Source organism: Ambystoma mexicanum, chromosome 1q (genome assembly GCF_040938575.1).
Source record: "Ambystoma mexicanum isolate Mex_15411 chromosome 1q, UKY_AmexF1_1, whole genome shotgun sequence".
NCBI lineage: Eukaryota > Metazoa > Chordata > Amphibia > Caudata > Ambystomatidae > Ambystoma > Ambystoma mexicanum.
This window is the reverse complement of record NC_090922.1, coordinates 30,793,866-30,819,832: the sequence shown is the minus strand read 5'-3', so window position 1 is coordinate 30,819,832 and position 25,967 is coordinate 30,793,866. Positions and strand designations below refer to the sequence as shown.

The 25,967-nt window shown below is 43.6% G+C and overlaps 1 protein-coding gene across 1 annotated transcript in view; it reads left to right on the top strand.

Moving 5' to 3' along the window:
• Positions 1 to 25,967, top strand: part of DPY19L3 (dpy-19 like C-mannosyltransferase 3) — a 2,003,695-nt gene that overhangs the window by 1,735,545 nt on the left and 242,183 nt on the right. Inside the window, exon 16 of the mRNA XM_069635451.1 lies at positions 16,742 to 16,824. Within this exon, the coding sequence (XP_069491552.1) occupies positions 16,742 to 16,824 (83 nt within the window). The remainder of the gene's footprint in view (positions 1 to 16,741; positions 16,825 to 25,967) is intronic.

Below are 25,967 nucleotides of genomic sequence, written 5' to 3'. Positions count from 1 at the left end.
CTTAGAATTCTAACCCTCAAGACTCTTTCTGACAGCAATAATGTCAGTCCGCAGAGGCAGTGAGCGTCAAGCTCTTTCTGCTAAACCAACTTGTACTATCTTTTTTAAGGACAAGGTGGTTTTAAGGCGACGTCCTTCTTTCTTACCAAAGGTGGTATCTGAGTTCCACTTAGCACAGAAAATAGTGTTACCTGCCTTTTATCCACTGCCTCATACTTCTAAAGAGAAGGAAAGATTGCATTGCTTAGACCGTAGAAGGGGGCTCTTTTTGCGGACTGTTCAAGTCACACATTAGGGCTAGCGGTCACCAAACAAACCATTGCACGCTCGATAATCCTATCCATTTCCGAATGCTACTCATTAGCTGGCAAAGATTTGCTCTATGGTATAAGAGCGCATTCCGCCTGAGGGAGTGCCTATTTCTTCAGCTCTTCAAAGAGGGGTGCCTGTACAAGACATCTATAGTGCTGCACTTTGGCCCCGTTTGCATGCCATCAGCAAATACTAGTGTCTTTACTCTGTCAGGTCAGGGGGCTAGATTTGGCAACGCTGTACTATGCAGCATTAATCAACAATAATTCTCTTTGCCCATCTCCTTATACAAACTGCTTTGGTAGTGTATCAAAGATGAGGACTACATGGGAGGACACAATCCATTCGAAGAACAAATTACTTAGCCCTGGTGATGTTCTTTCAACTGGATTCTAGTCAGAAAACGGAGACGTACATTCGGGACAGCACATCAGTCATTCGATTGTTTGAGGGTAAGAGGTTCATCTACACCGAGGAAGCTCTGGTTACTTGTACACCAGTATCCCTCAAGAAGAGGCAATACAATACATCTGAGAACTTCTTGTTAAAGAACCTGCACCTAGACACATTTCGGCATAATTCATTTTAGAACGTCTGTCAAGTGCATTACAAAAATGTTTTTCCAATATAAAGAACTATGTTTCTTTCAGACCCAAGGAACAGCAATAGGCGCAGCATTTGCACCGAGTCTAGCTATTTTGTTCATGGCAGCTTGTGAACAACACTTCGTGCTGCCAGGCTCCAATCCCTTCCTGAAACACATTAAACTGTGGCGTCACTACATTGATGACATAATCTTTATTTGGCAAGGCCCTGACACATAATTGACCGACTTTCTATCTTGGCTCAATCAGTGCCAGAGCAATATCCAATTCACCATTAACACTAGCAAAAAAGAAATTCATTTTCTGGTCCTTATTATTTGAGAGAACAACAAAATGCTGGAGTGTTCCCTATATAGAAAACAAACTGATAGAAACACACTATTGCACTTCTCCAGTTTCCATCCGAGGAGTCTTATATAAAATCTCCCATAAGGCCAATTTCTACGACTGAGGAGAAACTGCACCTCAGTGGTTGACTATCAGGCACATGCAGACAATCACATAGATACTTTGTCAGAGGATACCCCGAACCAAAAAATTGATCACAAAGGCAGAAAAAGGCTAGATATACGCCACGAGAGACCCTATTCCAACAAAAGGACCAGAAGAAACAGGATAAACTGGTGGGTGTACTTGCATATAACACACACACCTTTGCAGTGAAGAAATTGATAAAATAAATGTTGGCCTCTGGTACAGCTTGACATCACCAAATAACCGATTCCCCTCTTCTCCATAAAATGACAAAAAAAACACCTTGTGCATTCTAGACACCAGGAGTACAGGTCTACCACTACGGGATGGGATCTCAGGCCCCTGGTGGGACACTTTCCTTGAGGCAATTGTTAATCCTTTCAAGTACAGAGCCGGCAATGGCACCTATGCAAGCATACCAATAGCAAAACCACATGTGCTATCTACTGTATTGTATGCCCATTTGGGCTAAAATACACGGGGCAAACTTTGCGACCAGTACACACCAGGATTGTTGAGCACAGATCTCACATCCGCTGCCGGAACATCACGGCACCCCTGGGGTCCCACTACATGGAATATGGTCATTCAATTCATGGAGTATGATCATTCAATAGATGATATCCTGTGGTGGATTGGTGATACAATCCGACAGCACCCATGCACTAGCTGCAATTTGACTATGCAGGCGGCTATATGGATCCACCACTTGGACACCCTAGAGAATGGCCTGAATGAAACTCTGCCTAATTATTGGTGAGTCCACTCCACTCTAGCTGTGCCCCGCAATATTGATCTTGAGGTTGTACATGCAGCTTTTCTATGGTGCATGGCCTCCAGCTTATGGGGAGCCTGCCCCTACCCTCAGTCATTCCTTTATGTTTATGGCCACTATAGCCACCCACTTCAGGGGGCTGTCCGCTACAGGCAGCATTCATTTGCCTCACAGAGAATCACGTCCTTCATGACATGCCTTGGCGGCCTCCTTAGAATGCCATGCCTAGCTTTGATCACATGATCACTGGATCCTTATTTATGGCACACAGAGCCGTCGTCTCCTCTGGTACTCCACTGTGCAACAGGTGCGCCTAAGGCAACTCATTGTTCGCAAAACCAAGAAAGTGTCTACTCACTCTGTTCCTCACTAGACAGCCTACGTAGACTATAACTGTTGTCAGGAACCTAATTTGTCCGTTATGATGGCTTAATGACTTATTGCACTGCTCGATACTGAACCTCCTATTTGGCTTTTTCCAACTACATTGTGTATACTTTTTCACTAATATAGGCCATCACTCTGCTTCGTTATAGATTGTCCATACGTTTCAGGACTACTCCAGTCCACAGTGAATGTGTCCCGTAGACCGGCGATCATTTGCCCTGCGAGTCTGGCGACCATTCACCCTTTGTGACGTGTGCTCCTGACACTGGTAGGTTACAGGTATGATTGCTTGGGTACAATGATATGTACTCCTAATTGGCCACCCGCCATCCTTCCGGCACCGTGTAATTTGTGGCATATTACCCCCATGCGCTCTCATTTTTTAAGCTCTTGTCTAGACATATGACCCCAATCGGCCTCTCAGTCCCCCCAGTATTGGTACTACCCCAGAGCCTACTTTCATTATCTCTCCATGTTTGCCTCCTTAACTCCAATTTATTACCCTTTTGGCACCTGGGAGCGTTCATAATCTTCAAGACGGGAACAGCCCGACACTGGTTCAGTACTAATTCGCACTCATGGCTTTTCAGGGATGACTCGACCGGAGTGACACACATCGTTAAGTTTCAGCTTACCTTGTTGGGTGTCTCCCTCTGTGGCAGGGGCCTTGTTGTCTGGTCCTTCTACAAGTGCATCAGTTTAGTTTCTTGTTCTTTTTACGTGTCCCCCGTGCAGTTTGGGGGATAGAGTTGGCTTGGATGGCTGCAGTTTCACCCTTTATGGGTACACAAGGTGTGTTGGTTTGAAGCAACATGCTGTATCTATATGCACGTTTCTTCTGTTGGTGATGGTTCACTTGGTGGGCTTCTTGCTGAGTAAGTGGTCATAATAATATTTTAACGTTTAAATGGGTGAGCTACCCGTTTTTAACATATTTTAATAGTTTGTTCATTTCTCACATCCACAGTGCTCCATATCCTTTGGGTCCTGAAGAAGACAGCATATTTTCCAGCCTGCGGAAACGTCCATATCTGCATCTCTCAGCACTTGGAAACCTACCAGCTATTGGTACAGTGCCTCGGAGATGCTGACTAGACGTAGACCTGGGATGTATCTATTGGCCTCAAATAATTTGAACTTTTGGCCTTTAATAATTTGATCCTCCTATAACCTCTCTATTCTCTAGATTAGGACAGTGGGTGTTGTAGCCTTGGTAGGGGATCGCTTGGACAGCAACAGTAAAAGTACAATTTTACTCTATGTTCATACTCCATATGCATGGCTCCTGTTATGTATATCCAATATATCTTGTTCTATGTTGCTTTCAAAGGATTATTAATTTTGTATATTTTCCAGTCATTTTTCATTGTTTAACTAGTGATTTGTGAGAGTGATTGTAAACTCTAATGAATTGGACGATTCATTTGTTCAAAAATAATAAAAGAATACATTTACATTTTTTTAAATTTTATTTGCTTGCGTATAATCTAATTAGATTTTTACAAGATTCTTTGGGACGTAGTGAAGATGTTACGGTAAAAGTCAGCCTATTTTACATCATGGTTTCCTTAGGAAAAAACCTGGTTTTAATAATGAAAGTTGTTGATCTTATTTATTTACTGCACTTTCTTGATCAATCAGATGCGGGTCAGCCCTTTCATCGAGTGTCGGTAAAGATGTAATAATTTTCAATGCTGCATCAAGGATTTTTACCGTCGCTATGGTGTATCTGGTTATCTCCCCTGCTATTAAGTGACGCTACCAGGTATCCTCTTCCCTGATAGGTGCATTTCTAAAAAGCGGGGTTAAAAGGCAACCCGAAGATGGCTTGTTTTTTGGCATTTCATTTGAAGATGGAATGCCAAAAATGTGTATGTTCTCCTGTTCAGATTCGTCGTTACACAATCTGCATTTGTTTGAAGTTGTAAGTGCACAAATTTTACGGATTTCTTGCGTTGGGAGCAGGCTTAGACATATTCTCATGAACATTTTCTGCAGTGATTTATCCAGGAATTTAGAGCAGTAAGCCAATGGCATTTTCAGTTTCTTTGTAACCGACGGTAAATGGCTCAGTAGTCGATTTGCCATGGCTTTGTCACATGTTGTGATCCAATTTTGGAGTCCCATTTTTGTCTTTACTCTTTTAGGATTAGTAATCAGATCTTCTTGCGTGCAGGCCAGTTCTTTCAATTTACTTTGCAAGTTGCGTTCCCAGTTATTTATCGCTTTGCAGCGACCCTTTTGGAGTTCGAGACAAATTATCTTATATATCTCTAGGGAGTTTGGAGTTAAAATTTTCCTCAGTAGCTGCATTTGGCTTTGTTCGACTGATGCTGCCAAAGATTGTAGATCTAGTTTGCGTCTAATAGCTGCTGTTGAGGTTGACTTGGGGAGTCCCAACACTGACTTCCACAAGTGGCCCTCTAGATTCGTCCAGAGAGCTGTTACGCTCACCTGGTATCCACGGGGATGCCACCCAGCCCTGGTTGGATGATTTGCACTCTTGAACCCTCTCCCGGTCCCTTGGTAAGGCCCCTGGTTAAAGATGGGTCCGCAATATAGGAGGGCTGGTTTCAATACCAGATTGTCTTTCTGTTTTCCCACCTCCTTTGGCCTTAATTCCTCCCCCCCCCCCCCTTTGGCCCTCTCCTCAGCTTAATAATGTAAAAGGTGGATTCTCCGTCCTGCTCCTCGTGGCAGGGGCGCGTAGATGTGGGGGGCGAGCAGCGACCAAGTTACTTCACTGGTGCAAGCCCCCCTGTGGGAATCCAGGCCTGCTGCGACTCAGTAGGTTTGCTGCTTTACAGTCTTTATATGCAGTTCTTATGTTCCTCTTAGTTCCTCCTAGTTCGAATAATAATGTCTTGCTTCTTTCCTTTTAGGTATGTAAAGGTATTTTGGTGTTGCCATGCAGTTTGAAGATGAGCATGGGCTGGTAGGCGAAAGCGCGGTGTGCGCGATGCTGTCCGGTGAGTAATGCGCGATGTGCGGCGCTGTTTCGCCTTTTATATTGCTAACCTGTGTCTTTTCTCTCCTCTTTCTAGGTTATGGTATTCCAGGATGCATGCGGTGCCGGATGATGGTGTTCGTACCTTCAGGTGAGTGGAACTGAAGTCGGCGATGGATTGAAGACAGGATACTGTTCCAGGTAAGTTTCATAGTGTTCTTTCTCTCTCTGCAGGTCCTTGGTTTCAGGTAAGCTGACATCAACAAACTGGACACGGTGAGCGTTACGCTGCCCACAGCAGAATAACGCAAAGCATGTTCTGCTGTTTGGGTGCGGTTTAAATAGTCTTAGGTAAAGTAGTCCAGGTAAAATAGTCACACCCAAAAGACTAGACCGCATAGCTCAGTTCCTTGTAACTGAGCTATGTGTGTGCCTCCATGTTGGCTGAACGCCCCCCCCCCCCCCCAAGTTAAATAATCCCAAGTAAATAGTCCCATTGTAATGTTGTTCTTCATGATGGTTATGAGCCTGGCGCCAAAGGCGCCAGGACTGACTCCAACAGAGTCTTGGATGAGGTTTTAAGTTCTTTGACCTGGCCCTAACTGGAAGGCTGACTTGCCAGTGAGTGCCAGGGACAAGGGTAATGACACGAGCAGATGGAATATTGAGGCATGCGTCCATTCCGTAAATCAGAGAGGGCACCACTTTGGATTTGTAAAAGCTGGTGCTAGAGAGAATTTTCTATTCTTTTTATCTTCCAGTCTGGTTTGTGTCGTTAGTGTCTTTGTTTTATTCCATAATTCCTGTTGCATCATTTTTTCGTTGTCTGTTGTATCCACCTTTATTCCCAGGTATTTGTAGTGTGTGACTACTTCTATTTTTGTGGTGTTTACAGTACACAGGCTTTTTTTCCTTTTTCTTGTTTAGTTTTTTGTCTAAAATTAAGATTTTGGTCTTTGCTATATTGATTTCCAGGTTATTTTCTTCGGTGTATTTGGCCAAGTTTGATAGCTGTCACTGAACACCAATTTGTGTTTGATCTAAGAGGATCAAATCGTCTGCGTAGAGGATGCAAGATATTGGGTAATCGCCTATTTTTGGGGGAAAATATCTTAGTTTCTTCAGAGTGTTGAAAGTCCCCAAGAAAAGCGATGAAGAGGGCTGGAGCCAACGAGCAACCCTGTTTTACTCCACGCTCCGATTTGATTTCGTCTGACAGTAATCCATGATGCGTAGTTTAGTGTCAGTGTGAAGAGCGATCACTGGTTCGAGAATTTCAGCCGGGCATTTCCAAGCATTTAGCTTGGTCCAGAGTTTTTGATGATTTATTTTACATGTCAATAAATGCTAGGAAGACTCTCGGTGCCCCTGACCTGATATTGCTTTTTATTACGTTTAGTAGAAGGATATTGATGCTGGTGCTGGCGTTTTTCAAGAAGACAGTTTGAAAAATGTCTGAGCAGGGAGATGTTCGGGCCCACTTTTGAACTCTTTTTTTGTAGCAAAGAGGCAAAGATTTTGCCAATTATACCCATCAACGCAATTGGACGATAGTTTAACGGGTCACTTCTCATTCCTTTCTTAAAAATAGAGACCACTACAGCTTCAGTCCATGATGTAGGGATCTGCTTTTTTGTTTTTGCAGTGGGAAAAGATTTTGCTTAGTAAGACAGACCACTCTTCCGGGTGCTGTTTGAGGTCAATGTTCGTTAGACCGTCTGGGCCCGGTGCTCTCGATGGTTTGAGTTTCATAATTGCTGCTTTAATGTCCTCTGTGTCTGTGAGGTTCGGCCAGTTGTTTCCGTCTGAGAATTTTGGTACCTTTGAGTCCGATATTAGTAGAGCAAAGAGGTTAGTAAAGTGGCTTATACAATCCGATTCAGGCACAGAGTTGACTAGCTGGTCATTAATTTGTAGGTCGTTGCTCTTTATCAAGGTCCAGAAATCTCGAGAGTTCTTATTGGTTAGTACCTTTAACATCCTTTTGATATAGTGTTGCCCTGTAATTTCTTAGCCAGTTTTTGTATATCCTTGTTGCCGCCTTAAAGGTGTTTCTCACCTCTTCAGAATTGGCCGATTTGCTCAATCGTTTTAGTTTTCTTAGCTCTCTTCTTTTGGCTGCCAGTGTTTCGTCGTATTCATGTCTTCCCTTGCTCGCCTTATTTTTTTCCTTTCGTAGTTCCGTGTTTATAAGAGAGCAGTAGCGGAAGGTAATTTGGCCTAGTCATTTTGGTACCAAAGATGGTGTTTGAAGGTTCCATGTTGTATTTGTTAGTTATGCGTCTTATGTCTGCTGCTGTTATTCTTAGGCGCATCTGTCATGAATTCTGCTCCACGTCTGGTTCATAGACTTGTTGTTATGAGCATACAGTGGTCAGTGTCATGCGTCATAGGTTGTGGTCACTTTCGTTGGTCCGATTGACTTCAAAAAAATCAACGTAGGGCAACAAGGAGTGTGTCACAAAAATATAGTCTAAGGTCGCTGCTAAGTTTGCCCGTTCCCATGTTGGGATGGAAGGCTGATATCCACGTAGTATTGCTGCATTGTGGAAGTGTCTTGAATTCATGAGATTCATCCAGATCTTTCCACGTTCCACCATGGACTGACGTAGTTGTTTTGGGATGTTATTTTCAGGTGCTGCCTCACACTTAGCATTTAAATCTCTGCAGATGATAATGTGACTGGTTTTAAGTTCGATTATGAATTTGTCTATTGTGTCGGCAACTTCGGCACAGAAGATTTATTTATTAATTCTTTGAGGCTTCCAATAAAGATGTATTATTGCCAGGTTTATTGTGGTTCTATTCGCCGTACCTGGTTTCATAAGGTCCCAAGTGGCTAAAAGGGCTAGAATTCCGTAGGTCACTACTACTTTTTTTTTCGATCTTGATTCCTGAGCTTGATCGAACTGCTGTCAAGAGGGCAGAGGAGGGACGTCCTAAAAGGCCCTTCACTGCCAGAGATATCTGGATATCATAGCCATCAAGTGCCGGCTTTTCCTGTAACCAAGTCTCTTGGAGGCATATTATATCCAGGTTTTCCAGATCTTGTGCCTCTGGTTTAGTTAAATGATTGTGGCCTTGCGTGTTCCAGGACCCCATTGTTACCGGTTTTGCTTGCGTCAAGTCGGGTCTGTGAGAAGTATAGTTGAAGTCTTGGTTATTTCTTTTCCCTGGTTGCTATTTCCTAGAGTTGGATTTTAGGGCATCTTTCAACCAGTTCCATGGTCCAACGAGGCCACGGTCTTCGGGCAAGTTTCTGTCCTGTCGATTTTAGTACATGGCCGATTGTTGATCGGTTTGAGCTGTGGGCCTTCCTTTTTTGTCCAGTTTTCATGTGCTGCCTTGTCTTTTAGTGGTTTTTGGTAGGTGTAGTTTCTATCCAACCTCAATCTTCTTCTTCTGTCGTTTCTAAGGTTTTCAGTTCGATTGTAGTGAGGTCTGTCATATTTAGACCGATCCGGAGTAATATGTCTTGAGTGTATTGATTTCTGCGTGTCTTGAAAGTCATTGTTTTTTTAATTTTTTTGATGGCTTCGTCATGTTTCTGTTTAGTTGTTCGTCCAGTGGTTTAGTGGTAGAAAGTGGTTCAGAGAGTTCTGATATGCGAAAGCCCAATGATTCAAGATCAGAGTATGTCTCTTGTTTAATTTCATGTAGAGCTGACTCTTTTATGTGTAGGTATGCTTTTGCTTTTTTGTCCTTATGGTATGGTTTGATCAGAACAAAATCTTCAGTTTTTAAGGTGCGCAGTTTTTGAACTTTGCCAAGTATTTTCAAAATGGAGTTTCTGTTTAGAACCATGTGATTTCTCCCTGGGGCTATTTGCTCCATCTTAAAGGTGCTAGTGAGGTTTGAGTGAACCAACCGATTCGTGGGTTCCCAGTGGCGTTGTTGTTTGTCTGGATTCTTTTGCATCGATGCCCCCCTTAATTTGCTGGGTAGATTTTGTGATCCAGATTTCACTATGTTCTTACTGGAGGAGACTGACTTTGGTCCATCTGTTTGGTCTCTGTGAGCATTGTCTTGCTTCAACGAATCCGCATTTACACATGGATTCTTTTTAGGGTTTAAGTCGAGAGGGTGGTCTTTCTGGTTTGTAGTTTCCTTGACAGCCTGAATTGGATCAGAAACCACTTCTACATCTTCCTCTTGATCAAGATGGAGCGTTAGGTTCATCAATGACGAGTTGACCATGAAATCTTTGGGGGTTGTTGGAGATTTAACGAGGACAATTATATCCTGTTCGACCTGCTGGCTGTCTTTTGGGTTGCTTGTTGGTTTTATCGGTTTAGTCACTGGAGTTTTGCTTTACATTTGTGAAGATGGTTTAGTTAATTTAAAAATAGCCAGAGTTTTAATAATGGACTTCTTTTGGAGTCCTTGTTTGGGATTAGTTATGTCTTTCTGTGAATTGTTTTTGATGAGTCTGAGACACTGCTTTGGTGCCCTCTGTAAGTCTTACGGAGGGTTGAGTGTTTTTATTCTTGGACTGTGTCTTTAAAAGAGAGTTTTCCTCAAGGACTGAATGCGACCCATTGACTAAAGTCGTTTGTTCCGTATTTGATGTACTTTCTGTAATTTGTCGGTTAAGTTTTTCTTCCAGGGCCACGATTTTGGAATCCCACCGCTGTTTTGTTCTAGGGCCGTTATGAATCCTTCCACAAAGATTAATTTTGTGTGCCTCATGGCTGGTATTATTAGCAAATCTTTCATTGAGTCATTTATAGACTCATATAGCTTGCCGAAAGGAGCCAGGGCGATGGTGATCGCAGACATAATTGACAACATGTCAGGCTTTTTTGATGGGGAATCTTTATGTATGCTTGAAAATATTTCACTTGATCTTGTGTTTTTTACCGGTGTGTTGTCCTCTTTACGCTGATCTAATTGATGGCGTGATGGGTCACGCATAGATTCTGAAACCTTTGTTTCCTTTGTGCATACTGAGGCCGGAGACGGCTCAGGTGTCGCTCGATCGTTTTCAAATGTCTCTCTTTCGCCTTGGTCAGTTTTGTTTGAAGTATTTGCTGTCTTTTTCTGCAAATTTTCTAGCTGTGAATCTCGTGTTTGGTCAAGGTTTATTTGTATTCGGGACTCCACGTCCGCTGGCATCTGTTTGCTTAGTTGGTCACTAGGCTCGGTTGTTTGTTCTTTAGTTCCACCATTTGTGGTCTTTGAGAGGGCCAAGTTCGTATACTTGTTGCTTAGGTTTTCCTCAAAAGAGGGGTCATTCTCATTGCCTGGACAGGCAGGTTTAGAGTTATTGGATCATTTGGCACATCTTGGTCTATATGAGGGGTCTTTGATGTTAAGATGTCTTCCTTATCATGTGGTTCATACTGCCCGTTATTGGGATTGTTTGCCCCCTTTTTGCGTTGTTTTGGTGCCAGGGGAATTTCAAAGACGGCGTCCAACATTTCGGTGTCCGATAGTTCCGTCTCTATTTCCAATTTTCTTTTAAATTGTTTGGTGAAAAAATCTTTCAGGCAGTTGACAGTGGATTTGGAAAAGACGCTTTTCCTGTGTCTGTTCTTTTGATTGAAGTTGATTGTTTTTTTTTAAGCACTCTTGTGTTAATTGTTTCCAGTGTTTCTTTACCCCTTTTCTTATGAAGACCTTTTTTTTTGTATATTGCTAATGCTTTTTCTTTTTTTTGTAGGTACGAATCAAAGTGAAGCTGGTTTTGTTGCAGCTGTGCGGGTGGAGATTCTCCCTCGGCGTACTCACCGTGCAGATCTCTGGGTGCTTCGTGGCCTGTGTGTGGTAGCGGTGTTGCATCGCTTTCCGCTAAGCTGTCCGAGTGACATGGAAGTGGTTTATCATGTATCAGCACCTGGATAAGAATTGGTGCAGTGCCGGATTCCAGATCCGTGGACTTGGGTGGCGACAAGATTTTTAAAGTTCCTTCTTTGTCTTGCGGTTTACATTCTTGCGCATACGGTAATGGGATATCTACATTCCCAGACGTAGTAGTTGCCTTGGCCGGCAGACTGGAGTCAGGCCCGTGGCATCCTCCGACGCCATCGGTCATGGCACCACTCGCCGCAGCTTTGATTTCTTGCAGCATACGTCGCTCCTGGGCAGTTGGGGCAGCAATGTTCGCTTGGCCCACACCGTTGCTCTGAAGGTTGCCGGGCACAATGGGGGGGCAAACTCGAGGTGCGGCTGGCAGGCTCTGTTTCAGGGTTCCCCGATCCGCGTCATTTGCCCGGCTAAGTCTTTTATCAATGTCGAGGTCGGGGTTCATCTTTCTGGACTCCAATTGGGACATAGAACCTTCCGCGCAAGACTCCTGCGGTGAAGATGACGGTGAGTGGGAGGGGGGCGTTCCAGGGCTCCTCCGATGTTGACATGATAAGTCGACCGCATCCCTTTGAAAGTCCGTCGCTGCGCGAATGTTGGCTTTGCAACACCCGCCCGACAGTCTTTTAGACGGGTCTGGAGGTGAGATCTTTTCCATACCCCTGTCTCTTTTCTTTGGTTGTATGGAGGAGCTTGTCTGGTCCCGAGGCTCCATGGCTTTCGTGGACTGCCGTGCACTGCTCTCCAACCGCAGCGGTACCAAACTCTGCGTACCGCTCTGCGTCTTTATCTGGGGTTATGTAGGGCAGACCCCCAGCAGCAAACAGCGTACAGAGACTCCGCAGGAAAATGCAGTAGAGACTGCCGTAGACTGCTCTCCAACCTCAGCGGTACCAAACTCTGCGTACCGCTCTGCGTCTTTATCTGGGGTTATGTAGGGCAGACCCCCAGCAGCAAACCGCGTAGAGAAACACCGCAGGAAAATGCTGTACAGAATGCCGTAGACTGCTCTCCAACCTCAGTGGTACCAAACCTTGCGTACCGCTCTGCGTCTTTGTCTGAGGTTATGTAGGGCACACCCCCAGCAGCAAACAGCGTACAGAGACTATGCAGGAAAATGCAGTATAGACTTCCGTAGACTGCTCTCCAACCTCACTGGTACCAAACTCTGCATACCGCTCCGCGTCTTTGTCTGGGGTTATGTAGGGCACACCCCCAGCAGAAAACAGCGTAGAGAGACTCCGCAGGAAAATGCAGTACAGACTGCCATAGAATAAATTAGATTTACGATTCATTTAACGTATGCAATATTAATTGTTTTGACCAAGCCCACAAATGCTTGCTGCCTGATTTACTGTATAGTTAAATTGCTTCAGTAATCGTTAGGTTCATGAATGGACCTGTTGAGAACACATTTTTTCGATATTGAACATCAAGATGAAGACATTTCCTTGCACCCCTTTGTGGTTTTGTTTGTAATGTGAGGGTCAGGATAGGATGTTTTGGACACAATGACGGCTTTTCAGTTACTGGCTTCCTGACACAGACAGATCCTTAGTTTTGATTTCCAGGTACTGAAAATCCTCTTTAGATAGGGCCAGAGAGGTATTTTCCCAACCCATTTTTATTTAATAAATGTCTTTGTTTGAAAATATGGCAACTTGTGTCATTTCTGACCCCTCACTGTACTTACCTGAACTTCACCTGAATTTCTATCTAACTTTGGAACTTTTTATTAATCATAACCACTGGCACTGCAGATTTCTGTTAACCTACCCGAAGAAGTATATGCTTTGGAACTGGTGATTTTTTTTCTGTCTTTATGCATCTACTTACATGTGTTGCACTGATCATTGTATCAAATGCTAATATATCCCTCCTAAGGATGAATGTATATATGTTTTATAAGGGTGTGTGTGACAATAGCTTTCTTCACCTGCTTATTCGCTAAACTAAAGGCCTAATAAATAATTGTATTTTCATATACTTACCTCTCTAACTAGAATTACTGGTGTTGCTCTGTGTGAACTCATTGTAGCCGTTGGCCACTTTCACACCCTTCCCGAGACTAATCCTTGGCACTCTGTTAGCTAATCTCTCATGGTCTTCCCTGTTTACCATGATTGGGTGGCCTCCCAAAATCCTCCCACCGTTGCTGATTTTGGAAATCCATCTTAACACCCGGTCAAACACCAAAAAGCCTGTTAATGCTGTTGAGCCCCCAAAGGCAAGAATAATGTACGGGTTAAGAGACCCTATCCCCAACCAGTCCACTTTTAAGACCATTGTGACTTCTAAGCCCCACTTCTATACCTTTTTCTGCAGAGACATTATCATGAACATTGGCACTGTGTCGCTAGTTAAGTGCCTGAACACCCCCTGCTTGTCTATCCACAGTGCTCTTTCTCAAAAGCCTGCATTCTCTGTGTTCTTTTAATGAAATTGATTCCTCTGGTTATTTTGATAGCATTTTTCGGTTTCATTAAAAGTGTATCTTTATAGAGCCTTGATTGGAGATTCTTTTATTTAGGGACCATTGTACTAAAGTTGTTTGTATTGGTCACCTGGCCACCCTTTGAACCGTATTGGGGACCAGGCTCCTCCTTGAGGACATGTAGCCCCATGCACTGATTCAGGGCCTACAGCGCTTATCTGCAACCCTACAATCCCTTGCTTCCTTGCACTTACTTAGAGCTTGCCACCCCAGCAGCACTTACATGAGCTCTTCTTACTGCACTCTTCCCCCCTCTGCCCCACTCCCATCTTCGGGCACTTCTCCTCTCCCTTCCCCCTGCACTTGCACGATCTGAATGACACAAGGCCTAGTGAGATAATTAGTTTTTTCCTCCCTTGTCTCCCCTTCCTTGTCTTGTCGCGCCTAGAAACACTTGTGTGCAGGCGGGTTATAAATGACATATATCATATCATATCGCTTCTGTTATCAGTGCACACTCCTCCTGAAGAGATAGCTTGCCCTCTGCCTGCACTACCACACACAGTGAAGGAGGTATACCTTTCAGGCTGTGCCCATTTCCAATTTATAATTTGGGCCAATGCTGGATTAATAATAGTTTGAGGCTGAGTAGGCGGTTTAACTACTCATCCCTGTATTCCTGTAGAGCAGTAGTCATTTCATCACGATAGTTATAGCATAGTTGCTAATAACTAGTCTGACAAAATGAACCAAGACAAGGATGCTGGACAAAATGAATCATTAAATGGGTATGGACGCAGAAAAGCGATGACACTGACAACACAAATATAAAGCTGGAGACTACATAGCATCCGTAGTATGGGGATGTAGCTATGATGGCACAACACACTCCTAATCTCTTGTTTGCCAAGGATGTCTCTTCATTCCTTGACATTCAGTCATAGCACAGGGAGTGCCAGATGGTGGACAGTCTGAATTTACGGGTAATGTAATAAATGTAAGAGTCCTCTTGCAAACTATATCCTTTTTGTATTTGAGTACTTGTTTGATAGTGATCCAGCCAGAAACAAGCCGCCAGTCCAGTTTAACCCGGGTGAACAATTATATCCCTTCAATGAGTGATTGGGGCCTTTCCCGGCAAGGGAAACTCGCAGATGCAGCCATTGTCACCTGGAAAGGAGGCTGGTGTGTAGCACAGTCCGGGTAAAGCTGCTCCAACTGGAAAAGAAAGGTGATCAAATGTAGGGGATGGAGTTGATTCAGCCAACATTCCTACATCCTGATTTGCCAAGAGCAGAGATAGAGTTGCTAATATATTGTCTCAAATCTTTCTAAAGTGGCATGGTGCCTAAAATGCAGACAATATAGCTCAGTTGATCAGTTCACACCTAGTTAAACCTGCATAGCACAAGCCTAAAATTTGATGTGACAGTTTTCCCAGTCCACAGGTGGCCGCAGTTTAGTTCGAGTATACCTGAAATTCATGATCTATATTTACCATCTATACATTGGCGCAGAGCCAATAAAAAGTGTTTTTCCCTTCAAAAGGTCAAGGTTTGTGGATAATATGTTCATTATTAAAGATTGTTTCTTGGTTGATGTTTGTTTTTGTTTCTATAGTGCTGAAATACAACCGAACATGAATAATTTTTGCACTGACATCTGGGCTACACTGCTGGAGTTACAAGAGACTCTGGTCACTGTAAAAAGCAATTCTTCTGTGCAATGTGGACATATGTAGACTTCACCTTAGGGTTTTAAAAATGGGTTTACTGGTCCAACACCGATGTTCTATAAAATGTGAGGTGGCCATCTTTGGCATGAAGAACCAGAGTTTTTTTCTGTCGCAACCGAGATATACCTGCCCCTATTTGTACTTGGTGAACCTTGGTTTTCACCCTTGTGCAGATTTTAAAAACTTGGGGGCGGTTGGTACATCTAGTGAGTACCTTCATGACGATTTGAAGACCAGCACTGTATAAAATGGCAGTAGTTACTCTGCAGCAACAAGTGCAGATTCTGATTCACATGAACAATCCTAGGGCCATTCTGATTATATTTTTTGAGTACTTCACTTTAAATTGTGACAGCTGCCAGGGATGTTAGTATACACCATATGATGGCAATCAATACCTCGTATATCATGGTACTATCGGGCCATAATCTGGCAACCTCTGGCAAATGAAGATGTAAATATCAAAACAGATTCTGGCAAGTACCTATCTAGTGGCTTTACAAAAGCAAAAGCTGTTATCTTTGCCGGTGCTTGTTTTCTTTGTTTCAAGAGTGGCTCCAGTACAAAAGCATGATGGCAGCCTGGACTTGTCTGAGGTGGCAACATAGGCAGTTGTGTACGCAATTCAGGGTATTATCTGGTCAAGGGACCTGAGAGTCAAGAACAGGCCAAGCATTTACAAATGTTAAATGGTTTCTGGTCATGGCAGCTTGAAAAAGACTTGTAGCTTCGAGGGAGGTGTAGCATGGATGCACTTTGCACAAAATTGTTTAAGAAGAGCTCACCCTGCACACCAAGTTGGTCAAGTCTGGGAGGTTGTCTCTTAAATGTTCTGGGGATTTTCAACTACACCTCCGTAGTTGAAAATTAAATGTAGGAGTTTCATTAGATGTGTCATATACCTAAAACGAAGTATAACGTGTTTAAATAGTAATCCAGCTTTGCGATGACACTCAATTGACGTTTTTGCATGCTTTTATGAACATATTCCAGAGGATCTGTTTTTCTCTTGGAAAACCTTCTTCCCCTTGGTACAGCATAACCTGAACATTGATGTGTAAAGGTGTGTAGTCATGACTCAGACCCTCAAGTAGTACTTCTTAAACCACTCTATAGGCAAAGAGCAGTGAACACTTTGGTTTGATGTTATGCATTTTCGTACTGATTTTGTTATCTGTAGCACCGGGTTGATGACCTTTATTGATCTTCTGGAATTCTTGACAATTGTTTACTGATATTTCTGAGGTGGTTCATTTTTGTATTTCAGTGTCTGCCACGGGTGATGGATGAGCTGTCAGAGTTGAGAGAATTTTATGACCCTGATACTGTGGAGCTGATGGACTGGATAACGTGAGATGATTGTTTCTTTACAACTTTCTTTATCATTGTATCTGCAATTTGAGGAAAATGTGCAAACAGGATTGTCCTAGCAATAGTTACCAACCACGACATGCCAAACTATGTCTGGATCTATTTTAAAACTCCTCACCACTGCCCAAACAGGACAATGAATTTCTGATGAACATGTTAATCACATGAGATGCTGATTGTTGATCTTTGCTCACTCATTGATCTGTATCTGTGATCTAAGTATACTTAATCCACAAGACCGTTGGTGCATGGCAAATTAATTAATCTGGCCAATTTCGTCAGTGTGTTCATAAATAACATGTTTCATGAGTCTTTGTAAGAAAGACAGTAGAAACATTCAAGCTGTCCACATAAATACTGAGAGGAATGTTGTTTCTAACAATGCAGGGTAATCGTCAGTGCACAGGTAATGTATAATGTATTTGATATATAAAGCTCTTTCCACAAAGCACTGTAAAGATATTACATTAACAGTACAAAAATAGGACAAGTTAATGAAGATTGCCAAAGCGCATAGTGCAGGAAGTCTTGATTCTATTAAAGACACGTAGGCGAGCATTATGCTTTCGTCTTTAATACTGCCAAACACAGCAATTCAAATTTAAACATTTTTCTTTTTTTCAAAACAACGTTCATTTTTTTTTTAAATGAACATTTTTTGAACTGGTGAAAATACTACGACTCCCATGATGCATATAGCTAATCTGTAGTCTCTGCCTCCAAATCGTCCTCCAGTGAGAGTCCTCATACTAGTATAAACTCCTCTGAGCAGTGGGTGCCTTCCTCTTCTTTTTTGATGACTGCTAGTTCACCTATCCTGATGTAAGTCCTAGTCTGTTGATTGCTCCGCTGTATGTTTCTTTCTTTTCAATCCTGCAGCCCTGACTCACTTTCCTATTAGTCTCGAGAGTTTTTCTGCTCGTTCCCTTAAATAAAAAGAGATAAGATACATTAGGGCGGTGAATACGTTTATCTGGTCATATCTGCATCTGCAAGAATATATATTAGATCATCTCATCATTCCATTACATTTCAAAACGTAATTCCCTCAGGGGGGATAATGCTTGCCTCCGTGTCTTTAATAGAATCAAGACTTCTTGCGCGATGCGCTTTGGCAATCTTCATTCTATGACGAGACCGGAGGCGAGCATTATGCTTGTTCAAAGCTTTGAACTACCGCCATGGTCATATTTTCCACGGGCTTAAAATAGAAAGTTCTGAAAACTGAGTCACTAGACTAATATGCGGCTTTAAGAATATCTTGCAACGGAAATCCGTCTGCAAAAGCCCTTGAAGCCATGGATCCTCTCGTCGAGTGCGCTCCGAAAACAGAAATGTCTATGCCTGCTTGCTCCATAACTTCTTTCACCCATCTAGCTATTGTTGCTGGGGCCACCGCTTTAAAAGGTTTTCTGCGCGCTATGAGCAGTTGCTTTACGCCTTGCGGTCTCTCTGCTGCTGTCGCTGCTTCATAGGATTTTATGCATTTAGCTACGCAGACTTTACTATTTTCAGGAAAATAGGGATACGAAATGATTCTTGAATTCGTCTTGGTTCGCTGCGCAATGTTAAACGCTATGCCTTCAGGATAGAAAATCTTTCTGTCTATCTCTAGCGCCTTAACATCAGAAACTCTTCTACATGAGACTAGACATAAAAGAGTAGCAAGCTTCCCTGACAGCTGTCTTTTTGACAATACATCGTTCCTTGGCCACTCTTGGAATAGCTGTAAAACTCTATTGACATCCCACAGTACGGAGTATCTAGGCTCTGGGGGTTTAGACATCTTGACGACCTTGAGTAGTCTGACAACAGCTGGGTGTTCCCCTACTGGATGCCCGTCCACTAACTCGTGTCCTGCAGAAATAGCTGATCTATAAACACCAATTGTCCTGAATGCTTTCCTGCTCGTGGATAGGTCTGCAAGAAAATTCAATATGTGCTCTATAGGAGCTGAAAAGGGAGAAATACTCCCCCTGCCCTCCTGCACCATCCTTCCCAGGTTTGCCAAGCGGAATTATAGCTCCGGATTGTAGATGGAGCCCAGGATATCTTGATAAGCTCTGTAGCCTCCTCTGAAAGACCTGACAAGCACCATCTGCGCCTGAAACTCTGCGCGCTATCAGGCTGAGGCTGTTGTCTTGAATCAGGGGATGCGGGGATCCCTTCGGATCCACAAGAAGATCCGCCCTGTATGCAATCCTCTGAGGAAAATCCGTAGAAAGTTCCATCAGAACTGGAAACCACGCTTGCGACCTCCATTCCAGTGTCACTAACACTAACTCTGCTTTGTCCCTGCGGACCTTTGCTAGGACTCTCGCCAGCATCGCGAAGGGGGGGAAAGCTTAGAGAATGTGGTCCTTCCAATCGTGAAGGAACGCATCTGTCCCGGCTGCTCCCGGATCCAGCCTCCAGCTGTAATACTTGGGAAGCTGGGAGTTTAGTCTTGATGCAAACAGATCTGTATCTAACGTACCCCATTTCAGCTGTAACTTCTTGAAGGTCGAAGTGTGCAGCTTCCAATCGCTTGAGTCTGTGAGATACCAGGAATTCCAGTCCGCCACTGCGTTCTTGGTCCCTGGAAGATACTCTGCTTTGACTGCTATCTCCTTCTGTAGGCAATAATGCCAAAAGTCCTTGGCTAACTCGGCTAGCATTTTGGACCTTGTCCCTCCTAACTTGTTGATGTATCCGACCGCCGATATATTGTCCATCCTGAGGAGGATTGACCATCTCGCTTTCTCTCTGGAAAAAGCTTGAATCGCGAAAGATCCTGCTAGGAGTTCCAGGCAATTGATATGCAGGGCTAGTTCCTCTTGCGACCATTTCCCACCTGTCCCCACCAGGCCGCATCTTGCTCCCCAGCCTGATCTGCTGGCGTCTGATTCTATGATCATCTCCGGTCTCTCTCCAAATATGGATCGACCGTTCCAGGCCTCCATGTTGCTGAGACACCATTGAATCTCTGACCTGCTCTCCTGATCTAAAGTGACTAACTGGTGATATCTCCAGCCCTTGCAGAGATATTTTATCTTGAGCCTCTGAAGGGCCCGATAGTGAAGAGGACCTGGAAATATAGCTTGGATAGAAGCCGCTAGTAACCCAACTATTCTGGCTAGATTCCGAAGCGATATAACCGTCTTCTTCAGAACTGCTCTGAGGTCTTTCTTTATTGCCTTGATTTTGTGCATAGATAACTCCAGAGTGGCTTTCTTTGGATCTATCATGAAGCCCAGAAACTCTATTCTTTTGCAAGGTGACAGCTCTGATTTCTCGTGATTTACTAAGAAACCTAGATCTGTTATCAGAGATGTTGCCCACTTCACTTGCTGATGCAATCTCTGTTTGTCCTCTGCCATGAACAATATGTCGTCCAGATAGATTATCATTCGTAGACCTTCGTCTCTGAGCGCGATAGCCAGGGGTCTCATAAGTTTGGTAAAGACCCAGGGTGCCGAGGGTAGGCCGAATGGAAGAGTCTTGAACTGCCAGATCTGATCTCTCCAGATGAACTGCAGGAAGTAACGATACTGGGGCGCTATGGGGGTCGTTAGATAAGCGTCTTTCAGGTCTAGCTGTACTAGCCAGTCGTCCTTCCTGAGCAGATCGGCTAACAGATGGATACCCTCCATCTTGAAATGATTGTATACCAACCAACTGTTCAATTCTTTCAAATTGATCACACGGCGTACCTTTTCTCTTCTGCGCACTAAAAACATGTTGCTTAAGAAACCTAGTGAGTGTGACTGCGCTCTTTCTATCGCTTGCTTCTCTGCTAAGGCTTGGATCTCTGTGTCTAGAAGCTGCGCATCCTCCTCTGAGCATACAATGTGCGATGGGGTTTTCTCCTGAATAGGCAAACTTACTAAGTCTAGATGATAGCCCTGCGTTGTCTGGATAATCCAGGCGTCGGACGAAAGCTTTTGCCAATTGTGTATAAATATCTTTGTCCCCCCCCCCCACTGGCGGGTATTTCGCGCGGCTCTCTCTCACCTGCAGTGTTATTCTGGTGCCGGTAATAACCTCTTCCTCTCCTTCCTCTGAAGCCTCTGCCTCGATTCGGGAAGAATGCGTCTTGTTGACGAGTCTCCCAGTATTGGGCTCTAGGTCCTTGGGGCCTTCTATTAGTGTTGAAATGGCCGGTCGAACGACCTCGGAATCGACCAGCCCCCGGCAAAAACACGCCCAGGGAACACTTTCTTAATTGAAGCTTGTGCCTTCTCTAAAGCTGCGTAGGTTCCCACAAACCTACTCATTTCTTTTACGAAGGTGTCCCCGAATAGTAATCCTTGAGCGCCTTCTCCTGCCTCGTAAGAGGCTAGATCTCCTAGCTTTGCGTCTATTTTAAAGAGCATTGATTTTCTTCTTTCAGTCGATATGGCTGAATTGGCGTTACCGAGCATGCAAACTGCTTGTTGCGCCCAGTTTGCTAATATATTGGCATCTACGGGCTCACCCGTGTCCTTAGCTCTTTCAGCTAGGTCCATAATCTTTGCAATTGGCCCTGATAAGTTGAGGACTTTGTCCTGACAGGACCGCCAAGCACGATCCATGCCTTTCCTAAGATCTTTACTGGCTTTGTAAATGAAAGAGAGCATTTTGGGATCTAGCTCGGGAGTTTCAGAAACTTTGCCACTGAGCTCTGGCCTGGGACACTCGGCTCTGAGCCGAAATCTTGTTTCTTTCTCTAAGGGTATCCTTAATTTATGGGCCATGTATTTCACCACCCTGGGTGATGGGGTCCATTCCATGGATCTTGGGTTCCGGATCGAGTCCGGCTCGAACATATCCGAAATATCTTACATAGGGGATTCTTCCACTATGCTGGCTTTGGGGGCACCAATTGACTTGGAAATGTCTAGTGCCTCCTCCTTTCTTTGATTCTCGTCCTCTTCTTCCTCCTGAATATACTCTTTCTGAGGACGAGATAGCATCCCCTGTATTTTCTTCCCCTGGGATGGGGTGGTGGGGTGCTGGGAAAAGCTGATCTGGCCATGAAAGCATTCTTCAATCTGTGGAATGCGTCAGCTGCCTCCAGGGGCTGTTCTCTAGTCCCCTTAGTAGTGCCCGGGGGGGTAGAAGAGTGTTTCCTCTTCCGGGCAACTTTACGCCCCCTGTTAACATCGTCCAGAGGTCTTGTGGAAGTTCCCTCACCTGGATCGTCGAGTAAGCCAGCGTTGTTGCCCAGAATATTTTCGAGAGCTGCCAATCTCTCCTGAATGGGTGGAACTCCCTGAGCTACTGCCTGCAGCTCCTCTTCTTGCTCCTCATAATCATCCCAATACTCTAAGCTCCTGTCAGAAGCCATCTGCGTATCCTGGAACTAGCAGACTCACGGATGAGGGATGAGACAAACGCGGGTTTCTAAGCTTGTGGAGTTGTCTGGGAAAGCCTTATAATATGCTCTGGTCGAGCGCTTTCCTGCGATATTTGTTTTATATAAGTGCCTCTGGAAAGGGAGCTTAAGACCAGCGTGTAGTACTCGCTGGGAAGAAGAGCTGCGCGGCCGTTGATCGCGGGCTGTAACGGCTTCCATAGAAATGAGCGCGCAGGCACGCGCATGCTCGAATTCTCAACACACGCGAGCCACAGCATTTTTCAGCTGTCGGCTTGCGTAACACCTTCCTGACTAAAACGGAAAATGAACTGAGGGGAAGCGGGCCCTGTTGTTTGCGATTACGCTGGCGGGCCGCTTCCCCTCCATATACTACGGAATGAAATGTATAGAACGCACGAATGTTGCGACGGAGATAAATAGAGTAATGCGTGCGTCAGGGTACGGCCGCGACCGTTGGTGTACGCTGCGCGAAAAATGTACAATATTATATAATATTATAAAATCCAACTCCACCAACACACGCAGCGCTTGCTACAATAACGGTATCTTCACAACAGTGAATAAATAACTTTGGAATACAACGCTTCTGACAAGTAAATAGGGAGTCACTTAACTTCGTGCCTGGCAGCAAAAAAAAAGAGGAAGACACCCACTGCTCAGAGGAGTTTATACTAGTAGGAGGACTCTCATTGGAGGACGGCTTGGAGGCAGAGACTACAGATCAGCTATATGCATCATGGGAGTCGTAGTATTTTCACCTTTGGAGACTGTTTCCACGCAGATGTTCAAAAAATGTTCTTTTAAAAAAAAAAAAATGAAAGTTGTTTGGAAAAAAGAAAAATGTTTACATTTGAATTGCTGTGTTTGGCACTATTAAAGAAGAAAGCATAATGCTTGCCTCCGGTCTTGTCATAGAATAAGAAAACATTTTATTCAAGAACATGTGCTTGAAGAGAAGAGCGAAAAGACAAAAGCGAAGAGGCAGGACATTCAGATATGGAAGGGGTTTGCAGAGCAGAGGCGCTAGAAGTGCAAAGGAGCAAGAAAGTGTTTTAGCACAAGGAGGTTGACGAACAGCGAATAGAAACAAAGAAGTTAAACAAAGTGTACGAGTAGTTACACAGACCAATGCTATAAAAGAAATATAAGGACAGGGTATACCACGGATACATTTAACAACAATGCATACAAAAATTAAACTTCAAATGGGCAGGAAAAGGAACCCAGCAAAGTGCAGCCAGAGATGGGGAGATATGAGAATGAGGTGGAAGAAAAAAAGCCAGAGCGCAGAATTGAAGATAGACTGCAGAGGAGCTAGATTATAGGCAGGAAGACTAAAAAGGAGAGGAGAACAATAATAATGGTGTGAAAACATGAAAGTACGAGTTTTAGAAGCAGAAAATGAAGGAATTGCCAAATGTTATGAATATTGCAGAGCTGAAAGTAACAGGACTGAGCAAGACAAAAAGCTTGATGAGAAAAAGAGAAGAGTCAAAGATGATGTGCAGGTTCCGAACAGAAGAAGAAAAGCACTTTAAGATGCAGTTGCAAGCAAATGAAAAAAAGGAAAGAGAATCAGAGTGAAAACAAATAAATTAATGCAAAGTGCAATCATGAGGAAATGGTGCAGGAAATAAAGAACTTCAGATTTGGAAGGATTAAGATGAATAGAATGGCTTTACAGCAGGGAGGGAGTTGGACAGTGAAGTGTGAACTTGGTCTGAAAAAAAGGAAGAGAATGAGAAAACGATCTGAAAGTCATCAGTGTAGGGATGGCAATGATTACCAAATGACTGAATGATAGAAAGGGGAATATTATACAAAATAAAAAACAAGGGGTGTGTGAAAGAGCCTTGTGGACAGAGCCAAAAATCAAACGCAAAGAACCTGAGGATTTCCCATCCCATGAAACAGAATATTTGTGATTAGAATGGTAGGGAGAACACCAAGACTGAGCAACACCGGAAAGAACTACAGAGAAAAGTGAAGGAAAACATATATAATGATTCACCTGGTCAAAAGCCACAGGCAGATCCAGGAGAATTAGGAGACTATTTTTTTGTATGATGAGAGGAATTATGCAAATTCTGAACATGCAGGTGGGCAGTTTTAGTGGTGTGACCGGAATTAAACTTAGATTGTGAGGTAGAAGAGAGTTAATTTCCATATATGAGGATAACTGGGAATTAACTACTCAGCTTGGTAAGAAGAGAAATGGGACAATAGTTAGAAGGAAGAGAGAAATCAAGAGAAGATTTTTTAAGAATTGGAAGTTAGTAACATGCTTAAAGGAAGATGGAAAAACAACAATAGGAAGAGAGGAATCGAAGAGAGAGTTAAAAGAAAGTAAAAGGAGAGGCTATTCCACAGGAATAAGGGACAATGGAAGGTGAATCAAAGGGCAACACTAGGGGTAGTCCGTTGAAACAAGTGAAGTAATCATTTTCAGAAAGTGGAGAATAGCAGGAAAAAGGAAGACAAAACAAGAAGTAGGAGAAGGTGGTGGAGAAGAAAGTAAAGAAGGGGAAGAGCGAAGACTGTCCATTTGTAAGTAAAATAGAAAACATAGTCTGAAGCAGAAGAAGAATTCAGCGAGGAGTTGGGTGGTTGAGGGGTCAAGCGCTTTATTTAAAAGGTAGAATAGGACGAGGAAGATGAGAAGAAAGAGTAGAAATCTTGATTTGGTAGTAAAGACGTTTAGCATGAAATCTTTTAAGATCATAAGCATGAAGCGAAGAAAGGACATAGGCCGACAACATCAGAAGGAGATTTCTTGCAGCATCAATCAAGGGTAATCCATGGTTTAGGCGAACAAAAGAGGATGAGTCCAGCGTGGAAGACATGATCGACGACAGAATAGAAGGCGAACAATCAGGATGAAGAGTGAAGAAGTCGGGAAGAGAGGAGAGCACATAAGAACAGAGAGATGCATCGAAAGGTCAAAGATCCTGACACAAAAAGAAAGAAGCAGCATGAAAGTGAAGTGCAGTAACTGAAGGGTCAATAGGATGAGTAACAAAAACTGATGTTCATATTCACTCTTTATCATTATTCATGTATTTGAATGCATTTATAGGTTTGATGTGGGTTTACATGATATAAACCTCGTATTTATATCCACGACCCACTGTACACGGAAGGCCGGAGATACAATGTAGTATCAAGAGGGCAAGGCCTGGATGGACGAGAGTGGAAAGATGAGCAGGAGACAGGACATTGGGTGCACAGTTAACTACCTCTCTTAACTACTGCTGAATAACCGCTAACCAAGGCTGATGAGGTGATTTTCAAGAAGGGCTTGAGACCAGAGCCATGTCTGATATGGGCTGGAATGCTGTTCTAGCGTCTTGTGCAGTTGGGGAAAGGTTGTTCGGCATTCTCCAAGCTGGCATGGGTGGAAATAAATGAGCCTCAAATCAGTGCTTGTGCCACTAAATAATCTTAATCCAGGTCCAGAACAGAAAGCACCCCCTCAGAGAAAGACAACGCCAAGGTCTCCCAGTCCCTGTTTCTTGTTTCCCTGCCCATATCAAACTGATCAACAAGCTGCAGATCTAGAAAAAAAGGTTCTAGAAAGAGGAACTGGAATATTCACAATCTGATGGAAAGAAGTGGCAATCCACAATTCAACCTTATAGGATGTCTGTATCTCAGTGCACCTGAATCCCCAAATGCATGATGTTTTCCCTATCTTAATCTCATTTATCCTGTAAAAGAGGAAAAATCATGGACCTTTTCCAATTAATTAACAAGTTAGAAAATCCCCCCACATGGACCACTATCT